Source organism: Neodiprion fabricii, chromosome 3 (assembly GCF_021155785.1).
Source record: "Neodiprion fabricii isolate iyNeoFabr1 chromosome 3, iyNeoFabr1.1, whole genome shotgun sequence".
NCBI lineage: Eukaryota > Metazoa > Arthropoda > Insecta > Hymenoptera > Diprionidae > Neodiprion > Neodiprion fabricii.
Genome location: NC_060241.1, coordinates 26,183,159 through 26,204,418, shown reverse-complemented (window position 1 = coordinate 26,204,418; position 21,260 = coordinate 26,183,159). Strand labels below are relative to the sequence as shown.

The 21,260-nt window shown below is 36.9% G+C and overlaps 4 protein-coding genes across 9 annotated transcripts in view; 1 reads left to right on the top strand and 3 right to left on the bottom strand.

Moving 5' to 3' along the window:
* The window catches only part of LOC124178152, a 45,647-nt gene extending 42,559 nt beyond the window's left edge, over positions 1–3,088 (bottom strand). Inside the window, exon 1 of the mRNA XM_046561325.1 lies at positions 2,156–3,088. Within this exon, the coding sequence (XP_046417281.1) occupies positions 2,156–2,233 (78 nt within the window). The 5' untranslated portion in view covers positions 2,234–3,088. The remainder of the gene's footprint in view (positions 1–2,155) is intronic.
* Positions 3,089–5,740: 2,652 nt separating this feature from the next.
* On the top strand, positions 5,741–10,879 carry LOC124178164 (UPF0605 protein CG18335-like). The gene is made up of 7 exons (XM_046561358.1): positions 5,741–5,869; positions 6,386–6,524; positions 6,752–6,848; positions 7,212–7,387; positions 8,895–9,057; positions 9,553–9,790; positions 10,095–10,879. The coding sequence occupies exons 1-7, from the start codon at positions 5,820–5,822 to the stop codon at positions 10,162–10,164; spliced, it is 933 nt and encodes a 310-aa protein (XP_046417314.1). The 5' UTR covers positions 5,741–5,819; the 3' UTR covers positions 10,165–10,879.
* LOC124178162 (kynurenine aminotransferase) lies at positions 10,234–14,210 on the bottom strand. Of its 3 annotated transcripts, none has more exons than XM_046561350.1 (8): positions 14,061–14,210; positions 12,864–13,012; positions 12,611–12,761; positions 11,816–12,052; positions 11,469–11,712; positions 11,149–11,315; positions 10,653–11,003; positions 10,234–10,471 (listed from the first exon to the last, which is right to left on the bottom strand). In XM_046561350.1, exons 1-8 carry the CDS (start codon positions 14,094–14,096, stop codon positions 10,412–10,414), a joined length of 1,395 nt encoding a protein of 464 aa, XP_046417306.1. In that variant the 5' UTR covers positions 14,097–14,210; the 3' UTR covers positions 10,234–10,411. The 3 variants fall into 3 exon arrangements, with proteins under 3 accessions (XP_046417306.1, XP_046417308.1, XP_046417307.1); XM_046561352.1 differs by lacking the exon at positions 14,061–14,210 and adding an exon at positions 13,481–13,622; XM_046561351.1 differs by lacking the exon at positions 14,061–14,210 and adding an exon at positions 13,328–13,589.
* A 1,366-nt stretch (positions 14,211–15,576) lies between these two features.
* LOC124178157 (rab-like protein 6) lies at positions 15,577–20,084 on the bottom strand. Of its 4 annotated transcripts, none has more exons than XM_046561337.1 (6): positions 19,960–20,084; positions 19,392–19,586; positions 18,504–18,988; positions 17,379–18,172; positions 16,769–17,273; positions 15,577–16,623 (listed from the first exon to the last, which is right to left on the bottom strand). In XM_046561337.1, the coding sequence occupies exons 2-6, from the start codon at positions 19,516–19,518 to the stop codon at positions 16,423–16,425; spliced, it is 2,112 nt and encodes a 703-aa protein (XP_046417293.1). In that variant the 5' UTR covers positions 19,519–19,586; positions 19,960–20,084; the 3' UTR covers positions 15,577–16,422. The 4 variants fall into 4 exon arrangements, with proteins under 4 accessions (XP_046417293.1, XP_046417292.1, XP_046417294.1 ...); XM_046561336.1 differs by having other exon boundaries at positions 19,392–19,592; positions 19,960–20,078; XM_046561338.1 differs by having other exon boundaries at positions 19,392–19,553; positions 19,960–20,078.
* Between the last annotated feature and the right edge of the window lie 1,176 nt (positions 20,085–21,260).

The following is a 21,260-nucleotide window of genomic DNA, read 5'->3' as shown; positions in this document are numbered from 1 at the left end:
CTGACCATTCTTTCTCGAGAGTGCGGGAATTTTTCATATCGAAGTATCACAGCCTGCCAGCCTTTCGGTATTTTGACCTACGATGGACAGACGGATGACAGACAAACAGCCAGGCAGCCGTTTGGTTATAAAAATTGATAAGGAGTATCGATTTTTGGCCAATCAACCTCCTTCGTTATATACTTTACAACTGATTTTCCGAAAGTCTTGAGGCCGTTGTTTCAAAGTTTAGAACGTCAAAAACGTTTCCAAAACGTGCGTCAAATTTTAACGGTCATGTATTCGTTCGTTAAGTTTCAATATGATGCGTCTTTTCTTGTTTTTTAAGGCAATCGGACTCTGATAATCGACAAAACGCACCAGTACCGTCTGCTGTGATTTGTCAGAAAAATTTTCCACACTTTAGTATTCCTTGCCTTAAACGTAAAGAACGTTTTTACATCCGATCCCACAATTTTTGTTACCACGCACTGACAATAAACCGAATAATAAAAATGGTGTTACTCAGAGGAACCATAGATCGAGTAATATTTATTTCCAAGGTGTGCTCGCGTGAGTCTGTTATCGCAAGATCGTGTTTGCTTTTTAGTGGGATGACGTAGACGTGGGACAGTCAATTGCGAGAAGCTCCCGTAGCGATAAGCAAATTGCTCGAGGCGAATTACGGAAGTGTTTGAGGATCCCACCTTCGAATTCGTGCCAACAGGAAATTCGTATATTCGTAATAGCATTATCAGGATGATAATACAGAGTGTAGCATAGACGGGGTGAATAACTGTTCGCCGTGAGTTTTTGAGTCACGTACGTATCGCTATAACGCAACCTGCCGTATAATAATTAAAATATATAAACTCACGGGTGTAATTTCGTACGATATATGCGTACAGCACTGCACCCGAGATTATTCTCATTCCATTGAAACCGTATGCAAATAGCTTCGAAATTACCGCCGGGCTAACTGTGAATTATATTCTTGAAAGTTCCGAGGTCTATTGTTAGGTCAATTACACCGGCTGTATCCTTTCGCCGCGTCTTTTATCGAACATACGTTAAAGACACAACCACAGGCGAGGAAATTCTTCCTTGTGCAATGCGAAATGTCGATGAAATTTTTCTTCCGCGCGTTAAGTGTTTCGTTTTAACTACTTCGGAGGAAAAGCCGAGCTAACGGAATTCGATATGTTATTACACCTATGATGTACGTTGCTGCATGCTTGTGGTGAGCCAATTTTTGGGCCACTCTAATTGTACTTGTCTCGTTGTTGTAACAACTTGGAGGTGTGAAGAAGCTTTGCGAGTTGTTCGAAGACAGGAATAATTACGAGCTGCGCAGACCGAGTCGTGCAATGAATTAATACAGTATGGAAAAATGTAATATATTCAAACTTTGCGTAGGATTATTCAGACAATATATGTAAAAATAATCAGAATGGTGGGAATCGCGTATGTCACGCTTGTGTTAACGAGTTTTCTGCCTTCAATTTTCACGTAGGTATCTCGAGACTTCAAAAACGTAGTGCGAGTGAATTATAATGCAGTTCGCTCACTTTGTCACATGGACGGTAATTAACACGCACGTATGTATATTAGAGTGGCCGTTGTTTCGGCTTTGATAAAAAATTTTCGTTCCTTTCGTGAAAATAAAATCACGGTACTTAAAAAAAATGTGTGTAAGGTGGCCGTATAATTTTGATAATATTTATATTTAATGTTTTTTTAAAATAAATCTAGCAAAAACTCAAGTAACGATTTTGAACTTGGCAAAGTTGTTGCTTGCAATGATAGGTACAAATCCTAAAAATTTCGAAATTGATAGATAAAAAAAAAACACATTTTCATTAAGCCATTCTATATAGACAACTTTACCAAGTATCAAATCGATACTTGAATTTTTACTCAAGTTATAACAAACAAAGCAACTAATTTCCATTTAAAATTTCAATCGCTGGATCGCACGAGTTAAAATTATCCGAGCATCTGCAAACGTTACACAAAATTTTTTTTTTCACGCACCCTGATTGCATATTAACGAAGAAAGCAAAAAAATGTTACCAAAGACAAAATAACCGCCACCCTAGTGTGTATTAGCATTTTGCAGAAACGAATGAAACGACCGACGAGGAAATAAGGATATTTGGAGAAAAAAAATTCGTACCATGTTGTCGGAGGCGCTGAATGAGTCATAATCCGAATCGATATAAAATACCGAATTTTGTTCTTGGCGGTACCACATTCTGAATACACTGAATCACTCAACATCAAGTAAGGAATTATGGTCCATCAAATTTAAGGCGTAATCGATCGTAATCTAGTGTGAATCCACAAATATAAGGCGTCGAGCGCGTGTACGTTGTTTAAACTTTTAGTTAAAAATTTTCTTAGCCAACATTCCTATTTCACTTTGTAAATACATTTTTTAGCCACAGTTTCACTGGTTTTCCAATCAGTAACAATCGCGTAATTCATGGTCGTGTTAACATTGTTTAACGGGATAAATTAACGGGCTTGTTAAATTTATATACAATTGATCAGTTCTTCGTGCGTAATTCGTTGTCTCACTTAATTTGGCGATTAAAACAGACATTCCGAACGACAGTCTGCACTCGCTAATCGCTGTACGCAAAAATCTATGAAACCGTAAGAATTTCCTGCGAAATTTGAATTATCGAGAAATTCTGGTCATAACACTATCCGTAAGCCTCAGTAATGACTGGACTTCCCGGTTTAGTTGAGGAAAAAATAGAAGTAAATGAGAATGGAGAAATGACGCGTAACATCTTCCTCGTGTCGACGTCTTCGCAAGGTACACATACTCGCATCGATATCGCGAATTGCATGTAAATAGCCGGGCGCAGGAGGCGGATAATTTCAATTTTAAACGATCGCGATCTATATAATAACACTTTGTTGTTCATCCCACTGTTCGCTCGTTGAATGAAACCATTGTTACACGTATTTCGCCTAGATTAATTTCCCACTGTCACGGAAAAAGGCGAGAGGAAGATGAACGTCGAATGCAAGCCTAAGAATTCACCTCAAACATCGAGTCAAAAGCTAGACCAACAAACTTGACTGTTCCGCTCCGGTCGTGCCGTGTTCGAAAACTGGAAAATAAAACGGAGGCAAAGCCATGCGGCGACTCTCGATGCCCACTTCCAGTTCCACTCTGGGCTTCCCGATCCTCGTTCCCCACCACGGAAGCACGCACATGGTGAATTTTCCTAACTCCATCTCGATGGTTCGTTCACTCGTCGGAGAGCCGTAATTACTCTCACAGATACGGAAGTAAAATCGTGAGTCGAACGAAGTTAAATGACCGGCACGTCGTTTGAAGAAACGAGGAATTGATCGAGTCGATTGAAACCATCGGGAATCGTTGCGAATCACTTGAAATCGCATGATACAACGCTGAAAAAATCCTTCGAAATCGTGGCAATTGTTGAAGACCTCGCGACAAACGCCGAATGGTTTTCATTCGTTAACGCATTCGATCGACTTATCCACCTTGTCGGGTGCCTTCGTTGATTTCCACTTTGCCAAGTGATTCTCAACGATTTCCCAGGCTTCTAGGCGATTCGCAGTGATTTATTGTGATTTCGTGTGAATCTAGCCAGTTCGTACGTCGTTTCAAATCGCCTGGGATATTTGAACGTCAATGGATATCATCAGGGAAAGTGGAAATGAAGGAATAATAGAAATTAACAGAAGAATCGTGACGGGGAATTGGAAGTAATTGATTACGACAAAAAATTGATGCTTGTAAATTCGATAATTAATCAATTCGTTTCGGTTCATTGGACAGTACTCGTACCTTTATCTTATCAATTACCTTTTATACCCTTTGACGTTTGTTCTTCGGTTGCAGATCAATTAGCGCGAGTGAAGACGAAGGGATTTTCTGTTAAACGGTTTAACCTGTATCAAGGAAAACTGCGGTAACTGGCTACAGGCTGATATTTCATCAAATTTGCAGGCATGTATGCGCACAGTGAATATTTCATCAGGAGTCGGACCAATTTATGGGTTGATTAATATCCTTCGCGCCAACCTTTTCACTGATTTTCATCCAGACATCGCGAATCTCGGACGCGACAGTTTCCATGAATTATTAACGATATCGTCATCCCGACATACCTGCGATACATATTCCGAAATTTGCATTGCCCGTCAAAACAGTGTTTATTTAACACGAATCGAAAACTATGCGAACTCGTAAAACCGTGAATCCATGAATTCCACTGCGCTTTTTACTACGGAATACGAACACGTTGAACCGTAATTCGTACTTGTTTAAAATGTTGGATTTCTCAGAGGAATGATCGAGACGTGCACGCGAATGTGTAATGATACAACCGTACAAAGTGTTGGGTTAACTTTCTCGAAATTTCACTTACCAATGCAAGCGTAAATTATAACTTTAATTGTATTATTATATGCCTCTAGCCATCATAACGCTAACGTTACGAAACCTTAGGATTCCATTTTTGCCTGCAGTATAATGCCGTTACACAAAAGTGGTGAGAGCGTGATCCGTATTCAGTATCAGCAGTTGATATTATCTTTGCTCGTTACGGTGTGCTGTTTACATACCGATAAGAATTGCATATTTGCCCGCGTTCGTGTGCTGATTACGAATCGTCAGGTACGCATACGTCACGAGTAGAGGGTACTTACGGTGATAAACCTGCAGCCTAGAGCTTCGTTTGGATTAAACTTATTAATCCCTTTTCAGGAAAAAAAAAAAAAAAAAATGCAAACTAAATACCTGCACACCGCAGTTATTATTCAATCAATTTTCTCACAGTTGCAATCAAGTAATACCTATCATCAATAACAGTGAAACTTTATCTGTAGATATTATAATAGGTGTGTGAATATTTCTTAGTAGTTCATCATCGACGGTAGTTAGCCTAAAAATTTAGAAACAAGTAACCACCTGAACTTTGATTGATTTACGTCAAAAAACGTTTCTTCGTACCAATGGCTACTTGATTGGCTAGTACGTGAATTATATGCATAGCAACGCTGGTCCCCCGAGATTCTTAAAAGTTGGAAATATGTTCAGACCAACTTGGATTATAATTAAACTTCTTAAAAATTGAGTGACTGGTGCCCGAATAGGCTAAGATAATTCTTATATATTACCTTAGAATAGACACCTGACTATAATGTGCAGAGTTATTCAATCAGCTGCAGATGTATCTTACCTTTCTTCTTTTTCTGGTAAAGTAAAAATTATTGCGGATATAAGTCGAACGTATTTCCTCAAGTATCTTTGTAAACAAGTTCAAACGCACGAATCACTCGATGTTAAATTTTCGTGGGGATTATAACACTGACTGTTTTACTAAAGATGTTTTCCGAAACCGGCTTTATTTCAATTTTCGAGAAAAACAAACCCGCTGACAAAATATTTGCAAAGCCAGAAATCTTTCCGCCGCCTGTACATGTATGTACCCATGTAAAATGTATAAAAATTACTGATCGTTTTTTGGAATAATATACTCATGTACCTTATATGTTATATTCCTGCCGGAAAAAAGAGAAGTTCATTAATTTAACGGCTGTCAAAGATTTTCCAATCAGCATGAGTCATCTGTTTCCCGCATTTCGGACTTCCGATTTGTTTTGTCTGTCATCCGTCATCATGATGTGAAATTTTTTATCAGTATATCCTTTTTACTTTTTCCTAGAATATAAAAAAAAAATATTGACGTATTTTCTCATCAAAAATGAAATTCTCGTCTTCTTAAACATCGTGAGAGCGAACTTTCCGTCTCAGTTTTACGTCTACGTTGAATGATAAATTCTAATTGAAAATGACCGGAACGGAGCTCGTTACCACCGTAGATCCGCACCTTATTCCCGGGTGAGAAATTTGTTGCGTAATTAGTGCATATACTCGTATATATATATATATATATATATATATATATATATATATACACACATTCATTAGCGCATCAAACTTTGTAAAATATACCGCATAAATCGCACATCTAAATGTTTTATGAAATTCCGCACCGTTATTTTCATCGCGTGTAATTCCGTTGGAAATAAGTTATACGTACCTAAATGCATATTCGTCGCGTGGGCAATAGCTTTTATCACGTCTTTGAAATTCCAAGTATGACTGAGGATTTATTCTTCATTCGTATTTATCGGTATGTAGTGATATGTTAACACGAAATCGGATACTCGTTTCAAGAATACATTATTAGCATTCCGGTTGCGCTCCAAGGCCTTTGATTAAGGTAGCGTATTAATTATTATGTGGGAAAAAACTTGGTTGACTCTGTTAAGTTGGATAAGTTTAATTCACGCTTGATTCTGATTCGTACATGTATGCATGTTACTTTACTTATTTCACCCTGTTCTTGCCCAGATACGCCGGATTTTGTCCCCAGTATCGTTACAGATGTGGCGAAACCTACGGAAGCCAGACGCACAAGCTTTTGCTAGATCCGACGATAAATCATGCCGAAACCCTTATTCTTTCAAACCGTACCACCGACGAATACCAGGTTTAAACATTTGTCGACCCTTTTTCACGCACGAATCTAAATCACGATTCCTTCACCTGGTCATTGCTAATTTTACCCTCCAGAATATCGGTACTTAGAATTTGCATTACACCATTGAAGGTATAACCGATACGGTAGTCCATTAAAATAAAATGAGTCTAATAGAATCGATCTATGCAGTTGTCATTTAAAAGAACAGAAAATTAACACTATCATTTCCAACGTAGGTTTCGCGGCCTCCGAAAGATGACATCGACATTGTCAATACGAGGTTTAAAAGAGGCACCCCAGTCTATGTCCATCCCATGACACCTGGCTACGAAGGTATAATAATTTTACCAACACTGAGAAAAATTCAGTAAAACAGGTATCGTTAAAAAACTGTTTGAACATATTGTTGGAATTACGAAAAACGAGGTACGCCTAACCATTTTGCGCTATCGTCGATCCTTCTTTGGTAATTGCAACGCAAAATCAGTTTCTTCGGTTTACTCTACTTTTTTATTTAAACGAGGCTTTAACGTCAATTTATTCTTGCACAAGCATTAAATTTTCGCAACAGTTGCAAGAAAATATAGTAACAGTGATGATAATGAGAAAGAATAGTAACGGATACTAGACTTTCTGTGTATGATCTTTGTAATTATTCTCGCCGGGTTTAACGAGCACCGTGCGGTTACGTTGCAGGGTTTATGCCAGGTCTGAACGCGAGTCATGGGCAAAGATATACCGTGACAGCTACGGAAGGTATTGCCGAATTTAAGCGTCAAGAGATACAGAACAAGGAAGTTCTTAATCAGCTCCAGAAGGTCGTCGCGGTGCAGAGCGGACGCGGAGAGCCGCGTAATCTTGAGGAACGTTTGGTGGGTACTGCCGCGATTTTAATCCGTCGTGATTGTACGAGTTACGAGAGAATTAAGCTCAAGTTTATCAGTAAGTCGAGTCATTCACGACGAGTAGGATGCAAAAAAGCAGCATCCCGCTTTGCAGGTTCTTCCAATCCTTCCTTAAACTTCGTTTACACTTGATCGAGGTTGCGGGAAATTGAAGCAAGGACAAACAAAATTATTTTTCATCATAACGGTTCCTTTTTATTCTTGTCTTTATCGTGCGACCGGTATTTTACATGATAATTAATATACCGCTGTCTATGCGAAGATAAGATTATCTACCTATGTATAAATTCGTCTGGATAAAATGAAAGATAATTTCTCATACGATTATCTCTGCAATAGATAAGACTAGACTCGAGTTGACAAACATATTTTCAAAGATATGTTTCTTGGGTCAAACAGTCAGTTTTTTCAGTAAAGAAGACCGCGAAGATTTTCTTTCAGAAATACGTTTTTAGTGAATTATGTTGATTCTTATCACAAAATTACATCAAAGTCTCAAGTCCGAATTGCCACATCTATGTTCCAGTAAACAACAGTTTACGTTGTCCTCGTACTGGGAATTTATAAATACATATGAAGATAAACAGCATATTTATCTAGATGAATATGAAAGATTAAATATATTAAATTTTGTGTACAGGGTGAAAGATGAGGCAAATTTACCTAAGATGATTAAACCTCTGATCAAATTATCTAGGTAACATATAAAAGTGTATCTGACCTTTTTAGTAACCGCAATTTTTTAACGATGAGCAGTCAAGATTAGGAATAAAACAATTAATCCTTTAGTTGGAATGAAAGACGTGGCTTATAAGACAATATTTACCGCATAACACGCGATCAGTTTTAGCGTACAAGAGAAAGTCTTTTGGGATATCTTCAAAGTTTCTTAAAGTATGTGTAAATAATATTTGCTTAGCATGGTCACTTTAAATGACTTTTTGATATTCTGCCAGAATAATTGTGTGCAAGAAATTTTAAAACGTTCATTAATTACCCGCATGTTTGCCAATCTTTAATGTCTCTTGCGTCGATCCGGATCCGTAAATACGTAACTGATCATACCTTGCAATAAGCAGCATAGCAGCACAAATACTTTGAAGACGATTTAAAAACTAGATATTGTGTAATATCAATTTAAATATCGCCAAGCCGGTTGATTGACACGAATGACGCAGCCGAGCGAATAAAAATCATCGGGGAATTAAAGCGATACGTTGTTTTAATAGTCAACGATCCAGAACAAGCCCTGCTGCATGTTGATATTTATCTTTCGCGTTAACATAAATATCTTGTCATCCGTGGAAATATTTCTTGTACAAGTTCTACCTGTACGAACTATCAATGTAGTTGAAGATGCCCTTCTAAACTTTGAAGAAATAGTTAACGTGGAGAACCTTGCGTAAGGTGTCTGGCACAATTCGGTGATCTTCAAATTTGAAATGCTCAACCAGTGTGACGAATATGATTTCAGCTGCTCGAAAGTCAGTTTAAACTGCCCATGCTGTCGGTCCGTCCCGATTGTGTCGGTGTAATGAGGAATTTACCGGTCGACGAACAATGCGAAAGACCCAGAGACCACGCACCTTCACCGTATTTCATGAATAACGATAATCCTGGGAAGTTCTTTGTCAATGGTACGTTATTGTATAAAATAGCCGCATATTTCAACTTGCTTTGCTCTCTTCGATATCGTCATTCGCTTTTTGTCATTTGTCTATTCAAATGTTCAAATTTATCGCATCTCACTTCATTCACAAATTGACGCAATTTTCACGCGTAAAAATTTTTGACCATTAAAATTCCGTACAAATTTTCATTAACCTTTTTCGTAAAATACAATTTTTTCAATACAATAAAACGATCTGAATATATCACCACTCGGATAACTTAATTAAAAGCAACGCGTAGTCATGGGTCTTATTGACAGTGAAAATCGGATGAGATACTCTTTCGTGCGAGAGAATGCCAGATGTACGTTAACGATTTTTTATCAGCTTGAGAATGATGAATTTTTGTATTCTGTTCATCATTTTTTCTTCTTGTTTCTTGGTGCCATCTGATAATCCCAGTAATGTTTAGTCAAAGTATGGATGAAGGGAAATGTTCATTGCTGATGGTTCTTCACGCAGGCTACTCGGGACACATTCCCTATGGTTACGCACACTTCGGCGCGTCAAATTCAGTGATGACGAACAGTGCACTTTGCGATTTCACCTCGAATTACAGGCGAAGACAGAGCACAGAATGGGCGCCGGTTACCATTTCTCGGCCGGATCCACCCCTCCTCATACAACCGACTGAAATTTACCACAAACACGTTGGAATGATTCCAAACTACAAGGGACACGTTCCTGGAGAATCATTCAGGTTCGAACTGATAAATTCTGCCGATATCTTAGCCAAAGATTGCGAAGATACAGAATGGTGAAGTGCAAATTTGTTATTAACGCTACCTTGCGCTGCTGACGCACGGCTATTGAGCGGTGATACAATTGCCAAAGAAACCTTGAACACCGTTCACTCTTTTATTCATTAGCGTTTAGGCTGAAAGATTGTGTGTATCACGAGTGAATTTTCAAAGGGTTTATGGTTTGTACGGGAAATATGTGGTGATCGCATAGCTTCAATTTTTTAGACTTTAGATGTTGAAGTTCGTATTGACTGCCTGCAGGTTTGGAAAAACATTCGGAGCAGACACCAGGGACGCGAAGAGATGGCTGAGAGGAGATTTCGCGGTTTAAGAAGCATCCGGTTATTATTGCTGATTGAAAGTAAGGGAAAGAGGGCAATAAATGTTTTTAAAAAGACCCTTGACAATTGCGTATTTTTGTTGCTGTTTCTCAAAATGGAAGGAATTAATTATTTTTAAAGGTAAACATTCTTGTGGCCATAGTTACATAAAAATATACAAACTTCATATACATCGGGTGAAATTTCAATTCCAGTTGGCAATCCTGTAAAGTTAGATCTAATTTTTCAGTAATTCGATTACTGTCGCGCTTTCCACTCTTTCAGAATTCTGGCTGCTTCTTGCAAGTTTTCATCTCTCTGTAAAACATTGTATTGTCAAGTTGAGGACAAAAAACATTTTTATTGTAAATTAATTCAACCTAAGTGCTAGACGAATATTCTTTCTCTCTAACCAGCTGTACTCTCTACAAACAAAAATAACCAAATTTGAACTATCATTTACCCATCGTTTCGATTTTCCAAGCACTAATAATCTCACCTTTATGAAGCAGTATCGTACATTATCCTCGCCCAAATGCTTGTGTTCAGTGCTGTAAAAGGCAGACGGTGGAATCCCCTGCAGACCAACATTTTTCGTCATCCATTTAGTGAACTTATAATCCTTATATTGGTCTTTTTCCGTGGAAAGTTCCACTTTATCTGCTAAAGCTGTCCAGTTTGCGATCATAAAGTAGCCTCCTTCTGGTACGGTAGGGTTCATTCCGACCTCACGTAAAAACGACGCCATATAGTCTCGTTTCGGCAATAAATCCCTTGCCAAACTCTCAAAGTAACAATCCGGCTGACCATACCTCGCGATTTCCTGCTCGAACCCGATAGCTATAGCTTCCTGCACAAGGTAAAATAGACAATTTAACACGACGAGAATAACAACAACTTTCAATTTCAAATGTTTACATTTATCAGTCTTTTTCAACAAAGGTTTTCTTGAGATACCTCGTCGCCGAGGTTATCCGAAAAAAAATTTTTTTTACCTGAATAGTAGTAGCGCAAGTGTAGACTGTGTTTTGATGAACAATTTGTAAATTGTAAATTAGGTTAGCTGGTCCATAAGCCCAGCCAATTTTCCAACCCGTCACACTGAAGGTTTTACCCGCTGATCCGATGGTAATAGTACGCTCGTACATGCCGGGCAGAGTTGCTGTGGAATATGAAAATTTTTAACAATGAATTTTTAATCAGAGAAACATATCCTGGAATTGATTCGTAAATTTACGCCTCATCGTTGACAATGAGCAATACTACAACTGAATTAAGAAGATATTCTCAGGAGTGATGGTGCAGTTTTAATAACCTATTCTAACATGTTCGTTTGGCTTGTAAACGAGCCATTCGTACACCTCGTCGGATATTACGATAGCATTCCATTTCTTCGCCAAGTCTGCAATGACCTGTAATTCTTCCCGTGTAAAGACTTTGCCAGTGGGATTGTGAGGAGTATTAACAATGATACCCTTCGTTTTTTCATTAAATAGTCCTTCTAACTCCTCTTTATCTAAAACCCAGTCTCCCGAGCTTATATTTCCACTTGTTCTTTTCTGTAAACAGAATGTATTAATATAGATTTTAACTTGTAACTCTGACCGATATTTTGTTTATATACAGTTATTATTCAAGTTATTTATAAAGGTTTCATCTCACTGGCTTCAAAGCAATAAATCTCGGAGTGCCGCCGGCTCCTAAAATCATTGGCTCGTAGCAGTCAAAGAAAGGTTCAATGATAATCCATTCGTCGCCAGGTCTTGTGTGTCCATGAATTGCTACAAAGAGCCCCTCGTAGGCACCAGAGGTAACTAGAATCTCACTGTTGGGGTTCAGATCACGGTTCAAAATTTGTGAATAAAGTTTGCTCAATGCATTGACCAGCCTTGGGTGACCCTAGAACAATGAATACGACATTTCTCTAAATGATATTTTAATTTTTCCAAGAATTTATTACAAGGCTTAATTGACACTATTACGCAGTTAAGCACAGTAATCTGAATCAAAAATTTATATCACTAAAAAATAAGAAATTAACATTTTTCAATGAAACTGTAAATCACTAATTAATAACTAAACTACTGACAGTTTCTAATAGATGCAGCATATGCTCTAAGTTAATAATGATAAGACAAGATTCTGGGGAAGAAAAAAATTGAGAGGAATAATACAACTACAAACTAATATCTAGAGGTCAAAAGTTGGACGAGTATGACGCTTTATTAAACTATGTTTGCTAAAGACTTGTATGTTGCAAAATATTACTCTTTGTCTTATCATCAATGTTACGTTACACGCATGAATTGGTAGCAGTCAAGATATTATTGCTCTTAATAAAAGTTTGTTCATCGTTAGGCTAGATTAAGTAACAATGTAATACTTTGAATAACCAAGGCAAAATATTGGTTTATTTAAAAAGATCTGTTAAAGGTTCTGGCTGATATGATTACTTACAAAACCCCTGGTATATTGATTCAATAATGGATTTTCTGAAGTTGCGCTTGCAGCTAAAGCTTTGGTTACATTTTCTGGTGCATGAAAATCGGGAAATCCTTGTCCAAGGTTTAGCGGCTTATGTTTAAGTGCTAGTTGAATATATTCCACCCTAAGTAAAATACAATTATTTATTTCTAGAGGAAACATAGCTACAGATAAGAAATAAAGCACAATTCGAAACAACCGAATTGATTTTCAAACGGAAATTTACCAAACTGATTTTTCTGTTCCTATGAAACGTTCGGGTAGTGAGAATTTATCCATCGCCGCTTTACTGTGAGACTCGTTCACTTGAGCAAGAGCAACAACTGACGGTTGAAACCTGCAAATTGTTTTGAATAGACCCACTCTTGCCAGCATCTGTAAATGAAAGAAGCATCAACAAAAGCAAGTATCATTATGATTTTCATATACTGTAAAAATGTGCAAAAATATAAATACGAAAAAATTACCATAATATTTGCCTTTGCCTAGTCAAAATGCAGAAAAACAGAAATGCAACACAATATGTTAAATGAAATATTTGCACAAGGTATTGAGATGATAGGTTATTTTTTTAAAGTACAGTAACGGTTAAACTTCTCCACTTCAATTGTATTTTGATATTTGCAGGGTGTTAGCGCTTGTTGTAGAGAAAACAATGAGTAGCAATAAAAATAATGATAAGCAGCTTACATAATTTATTAACTATCAAACACAAGGGCGGGAAGAATTAACGTCCAACAATGCCACCGGTTCGATACACCAAACTTTCAGCCTGTGTGCTGTTAATTATGCCAAGCGGTGTAATTCCTTTTCTATTGTTTAAGTTTTAAAAACCTTATTTACTGTTCTATAGCTCCAAAAAACAAATGTCGTCTGCTGCGCGACGACCTTTCGAATACTGTCGAATACCACGTTTCACGCGTTAGTCGTTAATGGCAGATATCATTCGATCATTTTTTTATTTTTTTTTGTTCTCGTTTATTATTTAATTCAAGCATGCGTGCAAAATGTTTTTATCGACAATTCCGCGTCGTTTTGTTGGCGGAACTGCAGAAACGTCATCACTCGTCACTTGCGCATGACCTTTGGCACGCTTTGGAGACAGCCTTTAAAGTTAAAAGTTAAGTGGAAGTTTCAAATGCCGGCGATGTTTCGTTCCAATTAACAAACCATTCGCAGAAAACTATTCGGAAGGGTACTAATAACTCTCTTTAAAATCCGTTTTACTTCCAATTACATAACACATCTGGTCGCTTTTAATCAACTTTGTAAACCATCGATTACATTCACCATACAATACATAGGTTACACACAGTCATATTAACGTTGACCGAAGATTATATCGAAATTTTCCCTTGTTGTCCATAGTTTATAATTTACTTATTGCGAAATATGCAACAGGCGCTACTTGAAATATTCTTACCAATAATAATTTGAAGAAAAATCTATTCGATGCCATATCTTTTTAACCTCCACTTCGGGGCAGCGTTGATATTGAACTGAGAATCATTTTATTTTTTCCGGTTCGGGTCCTGACGTGTATACAGTAGAATCTCCATTGTTCGAAATATTCTGGTCCCACCCTAACTAGCTCGACTAACACGTACTGCAGATATACGCACATCCTTTGAGGTCATAACAAGTATCGATTATATTTTTCCGTGACAGGCTCAGGTAATAGAGATTAAAATTCGCCGTAGCTCGTACAACACGCGTTTATTTAATTCCAAAATAAACTTGAATAATCGCGAACCCCGATGAAGCGGGCTCGAATAATCTAGGCTCTACTATATCTGACCTAACTTTCACTTGCCAGTTAAAGCAAGGCAATTTGTTGATTTGAATATGTTAGCCTCCTGATTAACGATTGCTTATTGGAATTTGCAAGGTCTCATTCTTGTACGTAATCGCAATCTTGTAAAGCTTTAGTGCAATATTATAAAAATATATTTTGGAGGATCACAGAACCATGCCAACTAACAATGTAAAAACTTCGTATCAATTTAATTGAATGTTTCAACGTTCCAGCACAATTTTCTGTATATATTTCGCCCCGAATTTATCTTTAATTTGAGATGGAAGATAAACAACGTTGTAACAACACAATGATGAAAAAAGAATCACGTGCAACCTGTAGCAGTTCAATCTAAATAATAATCTATAAAGATATTAATCAAATACTATAAACTTGCGGAGGTGAGCTGTCTAAAATAGGTTCTTTATATTAATTTTATTGAGAGAAAGCCGTATCTTTAATATTTAATAAATTATTATATTTGTCAGATATGAGGACCCCTTTAAACATACAAAAACAGAAAATACTAAAATCATGAACATGAGCTGATAGTCTTATTAAAAAGAATCAATTTTCGTCCCAAGGTTATGGAACTTGGTCGATAAACGCAGAATTACAAGACAGCATTGCCGCATTGAGAGTAGAATTCATTGCTAAAACCACAGAACATCGAAGGGGCATTATTTACTATACGTAATTCAAATGCTGCGCCAAACCACTACCGATTGTAGTTCCGACACGAGCCGAGGTGGCGCTGCTATCTGCGTCCGTGGCTGCTAGCCTTCCGCCAATCGTATATCGTCATTCAATTGTCAGCACCTTACGTTAGCGTTTCGTCGCGTTTGTGTTGTGGGTTATTTTGTGAATTTATTTTTTGTAGTGATGTTTAGTGTGGTGGAAAAATGTGTACTGGACTCGCCGCAGTATTCTTCGAAGATCATCAGGACTTATTCGCAAACCACATTGATGGTAAGTACCACCAGAATTGAGCCGTATTAAAATTTTGCCGATCTGCGATGTCGCCTCTAAAACTTTGCGAACGGGTACGAAAAGAGGGCGAATCAATTTTTACTTTTAATTATCGTTTGAATATACATTTATTAACATTATATTCAATGTATGTAATGACACAATAGTGTACAACGTTACATTATAAATGACTATAAACAACAAAGTGATTTAACGTCGAAAATAAAAATCGTAACTACATTAGAAAAAAAAAAAACAACTCACAGAGATTAACGAACGTAATAATAATAATAACATCGTAATTACGGTATGTCAAGATCATTTTTTATACCTACATCAGATCGTTCTATAATTTACCAATTTGATCAATAAGGAAAATACGTTGCCAATTAAAAAACTCACTATTTTTATCAACAATTAAGGGCGAGAAAGAATCGCACTAAACAATCGTTTCTAAATTACTCAATATTCAAATGTATTTTACACATAATGACGTTCAACATGAACTCTAAGCGTTATTACAATATCGGACACATACGTACACAGATAGATGGAATGAGAGTCTTATGATTCATTTGTCAAAACTTGTTTCAAGTTGGAAGAGAGATCTGGTATGTGATATCGATTAATAGCTAATAATTTTTTGATTATTGAGGAACAAATTGCATGCTGCAATGATCAACCATTAGACATATTGAACGAGTTTACAGCGTTGCATTATTCAAATAGCTAGGTATAATGTATATCACAATCAGGAATTAGATTGCGCCAGACCTTTAAAGCTCAAGTACGAATAATTTTGTTATACCAAGTGATTTATCTTTCCCAAGTCCGAAAGCTATTTTGCGTTATATTCATTTCAGAAGCATTTATTATTACCCTTCAATTTATCTATTCATATATTCATTATATTCTGGACCAAAGTTACGAAGCGAGACGTTTTTTCTTTTCTTTCTTAGATGCCAGATATTGAAGTTGTTTTCAGATGTGGCCATCTTAAGCTTCTAACCATCTCGTAGGGCTATATAGCCTCGTAAGCGGCATCTATTCCTGGCCTTGTTGCCGCTCCGTTCAAAAACTCTTCCAACTCGTCGTGTTCTCTATTCCCATCTTTTGAACGTCTAAATGATCGTTTCTTTCTTTTTTCCAACTTATCCGACTTCTCCTTGTCTTTTTCTTTATCTTTGGATTTTTTCTTTTTTTTCTTCTCTTTCTCTTCACTCTGAAATACATAAAGCAGATTATTTTACTTATCCATTATGTTATGGCCAATTCGCACACCTTTTAATAGGAAAAACTTATTGCCAGTCAGGAATTCAATCTCAGTTGAGTAAAATTGAAGTTTCAAAAATATGTACAATAAGTACCTTCTCTTTGAGTTTCTTCTTCTCCTTCATAACCGGGCTACTGTTATTTGAGCTCATTTGTCGCATACTTGTGTTGTCCAGTAGTTCTAAGTGTACGTTTGAGCTGGTCATGCTGACGTCTAAACTCTTATCGCTTAATTCTAGCCTATCTTTTTTTGTACTTGTACTGCTGACATCCTCTCCCCCTTCAGGACTCTGTCGCCACTTAGAATCTTGGCCTAACCAGGTGTCAAATGCCTCTGCCTTTATTTCGTGCAAGTCACCGATTTCATAATCATTCACTATCTGTAATTCGGGCTCGACAGAAGAAACTGAGTCCCGCTTTGTTACAATCTGTCTATGTTTCTCTGTATTTGTATCAGCCTCTGCCAACGAATCTCGTTTATGTTTTTGTTTGATTAATGGATTTTCAGTAAGTATTAGTTGAACAGGTGAAGGATTTTCGTCTGCAGATGACAAATCATCTTCGTAGCCCGCGACAAGAGGATTTCCCGTCTCAGTATCACTAAAAAGTATTCGAAGATTAATATTCTTGAGATCTTAGATAGATACTTACTAAAAACCACCGAAGAGTAAAGAATTAACTGTCGAAGACTTTTTGTTTACTCACCTCTCAGAGTCGGCCTGTGCTTGTTGTACTTTTTGTGGAGTTGCTTGGCTATTGTCATCCAAGAACGACCTATCGAGCATTCCATCATCTGGTACAAAATCCTCAACACTAGTTATTGCATTATTTGAGTTTGTCATGTTTGTTTCCACTGGTTTTTCAGCTTCTTCATCCTTCTTGCCAAATATTTTAGACATAAACGACTGTGATCTTTGGGTTGAATCTCTCCTTTCCAAATTATCGGACGCAGCGTCATCAACTTTAGTCACTTCTACTTTTGGTAATGGTTGGATATTTGGTAAAGTCGACGCAGCTTGTAATATCTTTTGTGAAGTTGCAGAATTTTCCAATCTCGTCAGCGAGTGTTCTTTCTTTGGTTGAAACTTAAAATCAATGTTTTTCACTGGTATGGGTGTACCGCCGCCAATAGGGCCAATGGGACCAGGCATTGATAAAGATCTCTTGACTTCGGAATTTAAACTTGCAGAACTATTTGAGGGTGATATTTGATGTGTGCTTAAAGACGAAGTTATATTTGGCGTCAATACAGATGCAGATACAGAATCGGCAATAGCACGTCTTTTGTTAACTAAATTATCTAAAAATTTGTTGTAATCCGCATCATCTCCATCTTGGAATAGATCAAGCTCTTGGACAGTAAGCCTTGTTTCTTCCTCGTTCGTATCCAATTGCTTCAATAATGTCTCGCGTTGCAATTGAAGAAACGGTAAATTGAAAAATTTGTGCAATAACTTTAGTCCAAAACCATTCCTCATTGACGACTCCGCGTATCTCACCTGATAGAAATAAAAAACTGATATATTACCATGTATCACGTATAATAGTATTCTATGAATATCGAATTTGTTCTAAAATTTAAATATAATTCAAAGTGGTTCTTGATAGGTGTGCATGTAGTGCTACAGCAATATCCTTCCCTACTATTATAAATGTAGTAAAGAATTTACTAGAAAGTTCCATCCGTTTTTTTTTATACAAAAACCTATAAACCCAGATACTGTACTTATTTTGATCTAAACCGAAACTCTGATGTTGTTCTGAGGCTATATGATTGAAAAAAATCCACTTTAGTGCACGATGAAATCTGTTAAGGAATCAAGCATTTACCTGAGCTGTTCTTCCTTGGAGAGAGTCGATAAAATAAGTAACATGATCAGGAGTAACAGTTCTGTGATGAGACATGTCGCAATGATTGCCTAAAACAATGACGGGAATGTGGCTTGGTATTTTAGGGAGTTCTCTTTGAACGTAATCAAACGTCCAAGTTTTTGTGATATCCATCATGACTATGACTCCGTTCGTCCCTTTGTAGACGTCTAAAAATTCGGCGTCCAACGCGGGCTCCTCAATTACGTGCTCAGAAGGAGCATTGTCCATTTTCAGTCCGTCCAACTTCCGGCGTCTCCTCCCACGGTCTACAACGTCCCAAACTTCCACCTTGACAATGTCGTCGGTCGCTTTATAATTCCACTGGATACTAGCTACTTGTATTTCTTCGGTCGGTATATATTCTTCGACAAATTTCTGACCCTGCAGTCTATGGAACAGGCATGTCTTTCCCACATTTCTGTCACCCTTTATTATGATTTTCACTAAAAGCCAGAAAAATGTGTGCAATTTATGAAAAGCACAGAGAACAAATGAGAATCATTATGCGAAGTTAAAACATCTCAGGTACAGATTTTTGAGCATTTTTATTTCCATTGTATTTAATGATAAAATGTAAGAAACAAACACTGATTTTTTCCGATGCCTTTAACAATTCCAAACATATTAAATATCGGGTCATAGTTACAAGATAATACAGACTTCAGGAAACTGTTAGATGTTAGGAAATATTAGTTCGCAGACTAACGGCTCTGGATATTGTCTTCGGGAGAATGACAAATTACAGTTAAACAATCATTCGGAGCGAATGCAGGTTGCGATCTTCAATGCTATGAAATCTGTGATAACTATTCTCGCGCTTCTTATACCTTGAATAAAATTACTTACTATTATACTGTACACCTTTGGCAAACTTTCTTTGCAACGTTGTCGGCATCGACTGATGTGCCGGCCTGGGAGACACATTTCCAGGCCCCTCAGACTTGCCGGCTAACCTTTTAAAAGCGGAAAACATATTTCTCTCCACTTCTTCCTAACGATATCGTTCACCTGTTTGAGTCGGATTAAAGTTTTAGGGAATATCTGTAACTTATAAAGGATTCGTCAGAACGGGTTACGAATTATCTTACCAAATAATATTGTCAACAAACGCTAAGTTTGCATTCAATTTTGACATTTTTATTGGCTAGGTTAGGTTACACGCCTTATTGAATTTGTCAAATCTTGTTGAAGTACCGGAATATTTGTTAGACTTTGATGTTGTTTTTCTCGCAGATTTTTCCTATCGTTTGATTTACGGCAACCAACTGTTTGATCAATATAAACTGACACGGCGTTCTTACAAATCATTAAAGTAGTCGCGTGTCTCTGTCGAGCACTCAAAAATCACTATCTATAATATAATATCACGCATTGTTTCAGACAGAAATATAAGTTTGTCTTCGTATTGACTCACCGAGAGATTATCCTGTCTTTCATAGTCTGCATAATATATGTTTTATTTCAATATAACAAAGCAACTTTTATCGGAGATAGTTCCAGCTGTCAAGTAACAGCTGTTTCTTTTATTTTTTTTTGTTTTACCCGAATTCAGTTGGCAACACTAATTGCCGAAGTACCCGGCAACGGTGGCGCTTTTTATTTCAATTTATTATCTTCGATCTCGATCATCGTTAGATCGATAGTAACCGGTTCAAATTTGATATTTAGACAATTCGGAATATTCTGTTTCACAGATTACAATAATGCAGCGTAAATCGGCACGAACTGAATCAACTCGCGTTCAGACTATTTAAAAATTTGAATTAAGATTTATTTCAACGTCGTAATTTGTGGGAAAAATTTGTTTTTCGACCGTGTAACTGTGTAGATATCATTCGTTTATTTTTAGTTTGTGTTTTTTCGCACGGTCATAAAATAGGGATAGATCACCGAAAGGATCGATTGACGGGTTGGGAATGAAGTACTAAGCTGAAAATGATCATTTTTGCTTGTATAAATAGTATGTATATTTTTTTTATAATTTTAATACAATACATTCTAATCTTGTTGCCGAGAACTTGTAGGTAACATTTTCCTAACAAATGTACTAAGCATTATTTAATTCTTGTTTATGATCACTTATATTTAACGTTTTTTTCATGTTATAAGATACAAATCAGGTATAAAAATAACGTTAGGATTGCCGTACAAGATCGCAAAGAACCCAATTATGTTTATCAGTAGCCACTTTACCAAAATATTGATATCCCCTATAGTGATTATTAAGATTTTCAAGGCTTTATCATGGGATATATGGCTATGAGCTACTATCGTGAAATCGATCCGACGTTGAATGAATATTCAATGTAACAGCTTCAAATCTATACCACTGCAGCAAGTACTATGAGCGTTGATAATGTAACGACAGTCCGTTCATAATTCATGCAATTACAGTTGAACAAACTATAATCATGATTACGAATCGCACATATCAGATTGTATTCGTAAGATCGAGTTCCGGTAATTGTGATGGTTGAAATCATTGAAGTGTGCTGCGTAGACTTTCAAATGAAAATATATCCAAATCGTCATTGAGCAATTGACTACATTGTTGCATCATGGCAATTTTCAATTTTAAAAAAAATCGAAAAAACCAAGAAATTAATTAAAATTATATCGGCACAATAATTACTCGACGATTATGACCTATTTAACACTGGAATTAACGCTCACAATATATAGTGAAAAATTACTCACTCAATCCTTATATTATTT

What these genes read in the sequence shown, in the direction of transcription:
- LOC124178157 (XM_046561337.1), bottom strand. Translation starts at nt 19,518, where the DNA reads ATGTTTTCCGCTTTTAAAAGGTTAGCCGGCAAGTCTGAGGGGCCTGGA. An exon ending in CAAAGGTGTACAGTATAATA is followed by an intron (nt 18,989 to 19,391) that starts GTAAGTAATTTT and finishes TCTGGCTTTTAG; the next exon opens with TGAAAATCATAATAAAGGGT. An exon ending in GCACAGGCCGACTCTGAGAG is followed by an intron (nt 17,274 to 17,378) that starts GTGAGTAAACAA and finishes AATACTTTTTAG; the next exon opens with TGATACTGAGACGGGAAATC.
- LOC124178162 (XM_046561350.1), bottom strand. Translation starts at nt 14,096, where the DNA reads ATGGCATCGAATAGATTTTTCTTCAAATTATTATTG. An exon ending in CTTGCGCTACTACTATTCAG is followed by an intron (nt 11,004 to 11,148) that starts GTAAAAAAAATT and finishes TACCTTGTGCAG; the next exon opens with GAAGCTATAGCTATCGGGTT. An exon ending in TACGATACTGCTTCATAAAG is followed by an intron (nt 10,472 to 10,652) that starts GTGAGATTATTA and finishes AATGTTTTACAG; the next exon opens with AGAGATGAAAACTTGCAAGA.
- LOC124178164 (XM_046561358.1), top strand. Translation starts at nt 5,820, where the DNA reads ATGACCGGAACGGAGCTCGTTACCACCGTAGATCCGCACCTTATTCCC. An exon ending in GATCCGCACCTTATTCCCGG is followed by an intron (nt 5,870 to 6,385) that starts GTGAGAAATTTG and finishes GTTCTTGCCCAG; the next exon opens with ATACGCCGGATTTTGTCCCC. An exon ending in CATGACACCTGGCTACGAAG is followed by an intron (nt 6,849 to 7,211) that starts GTATAATAATTT and finishes GTTACGTTGCAG; the next exon opens with GGTTTATGCCAGGTCTGAAC.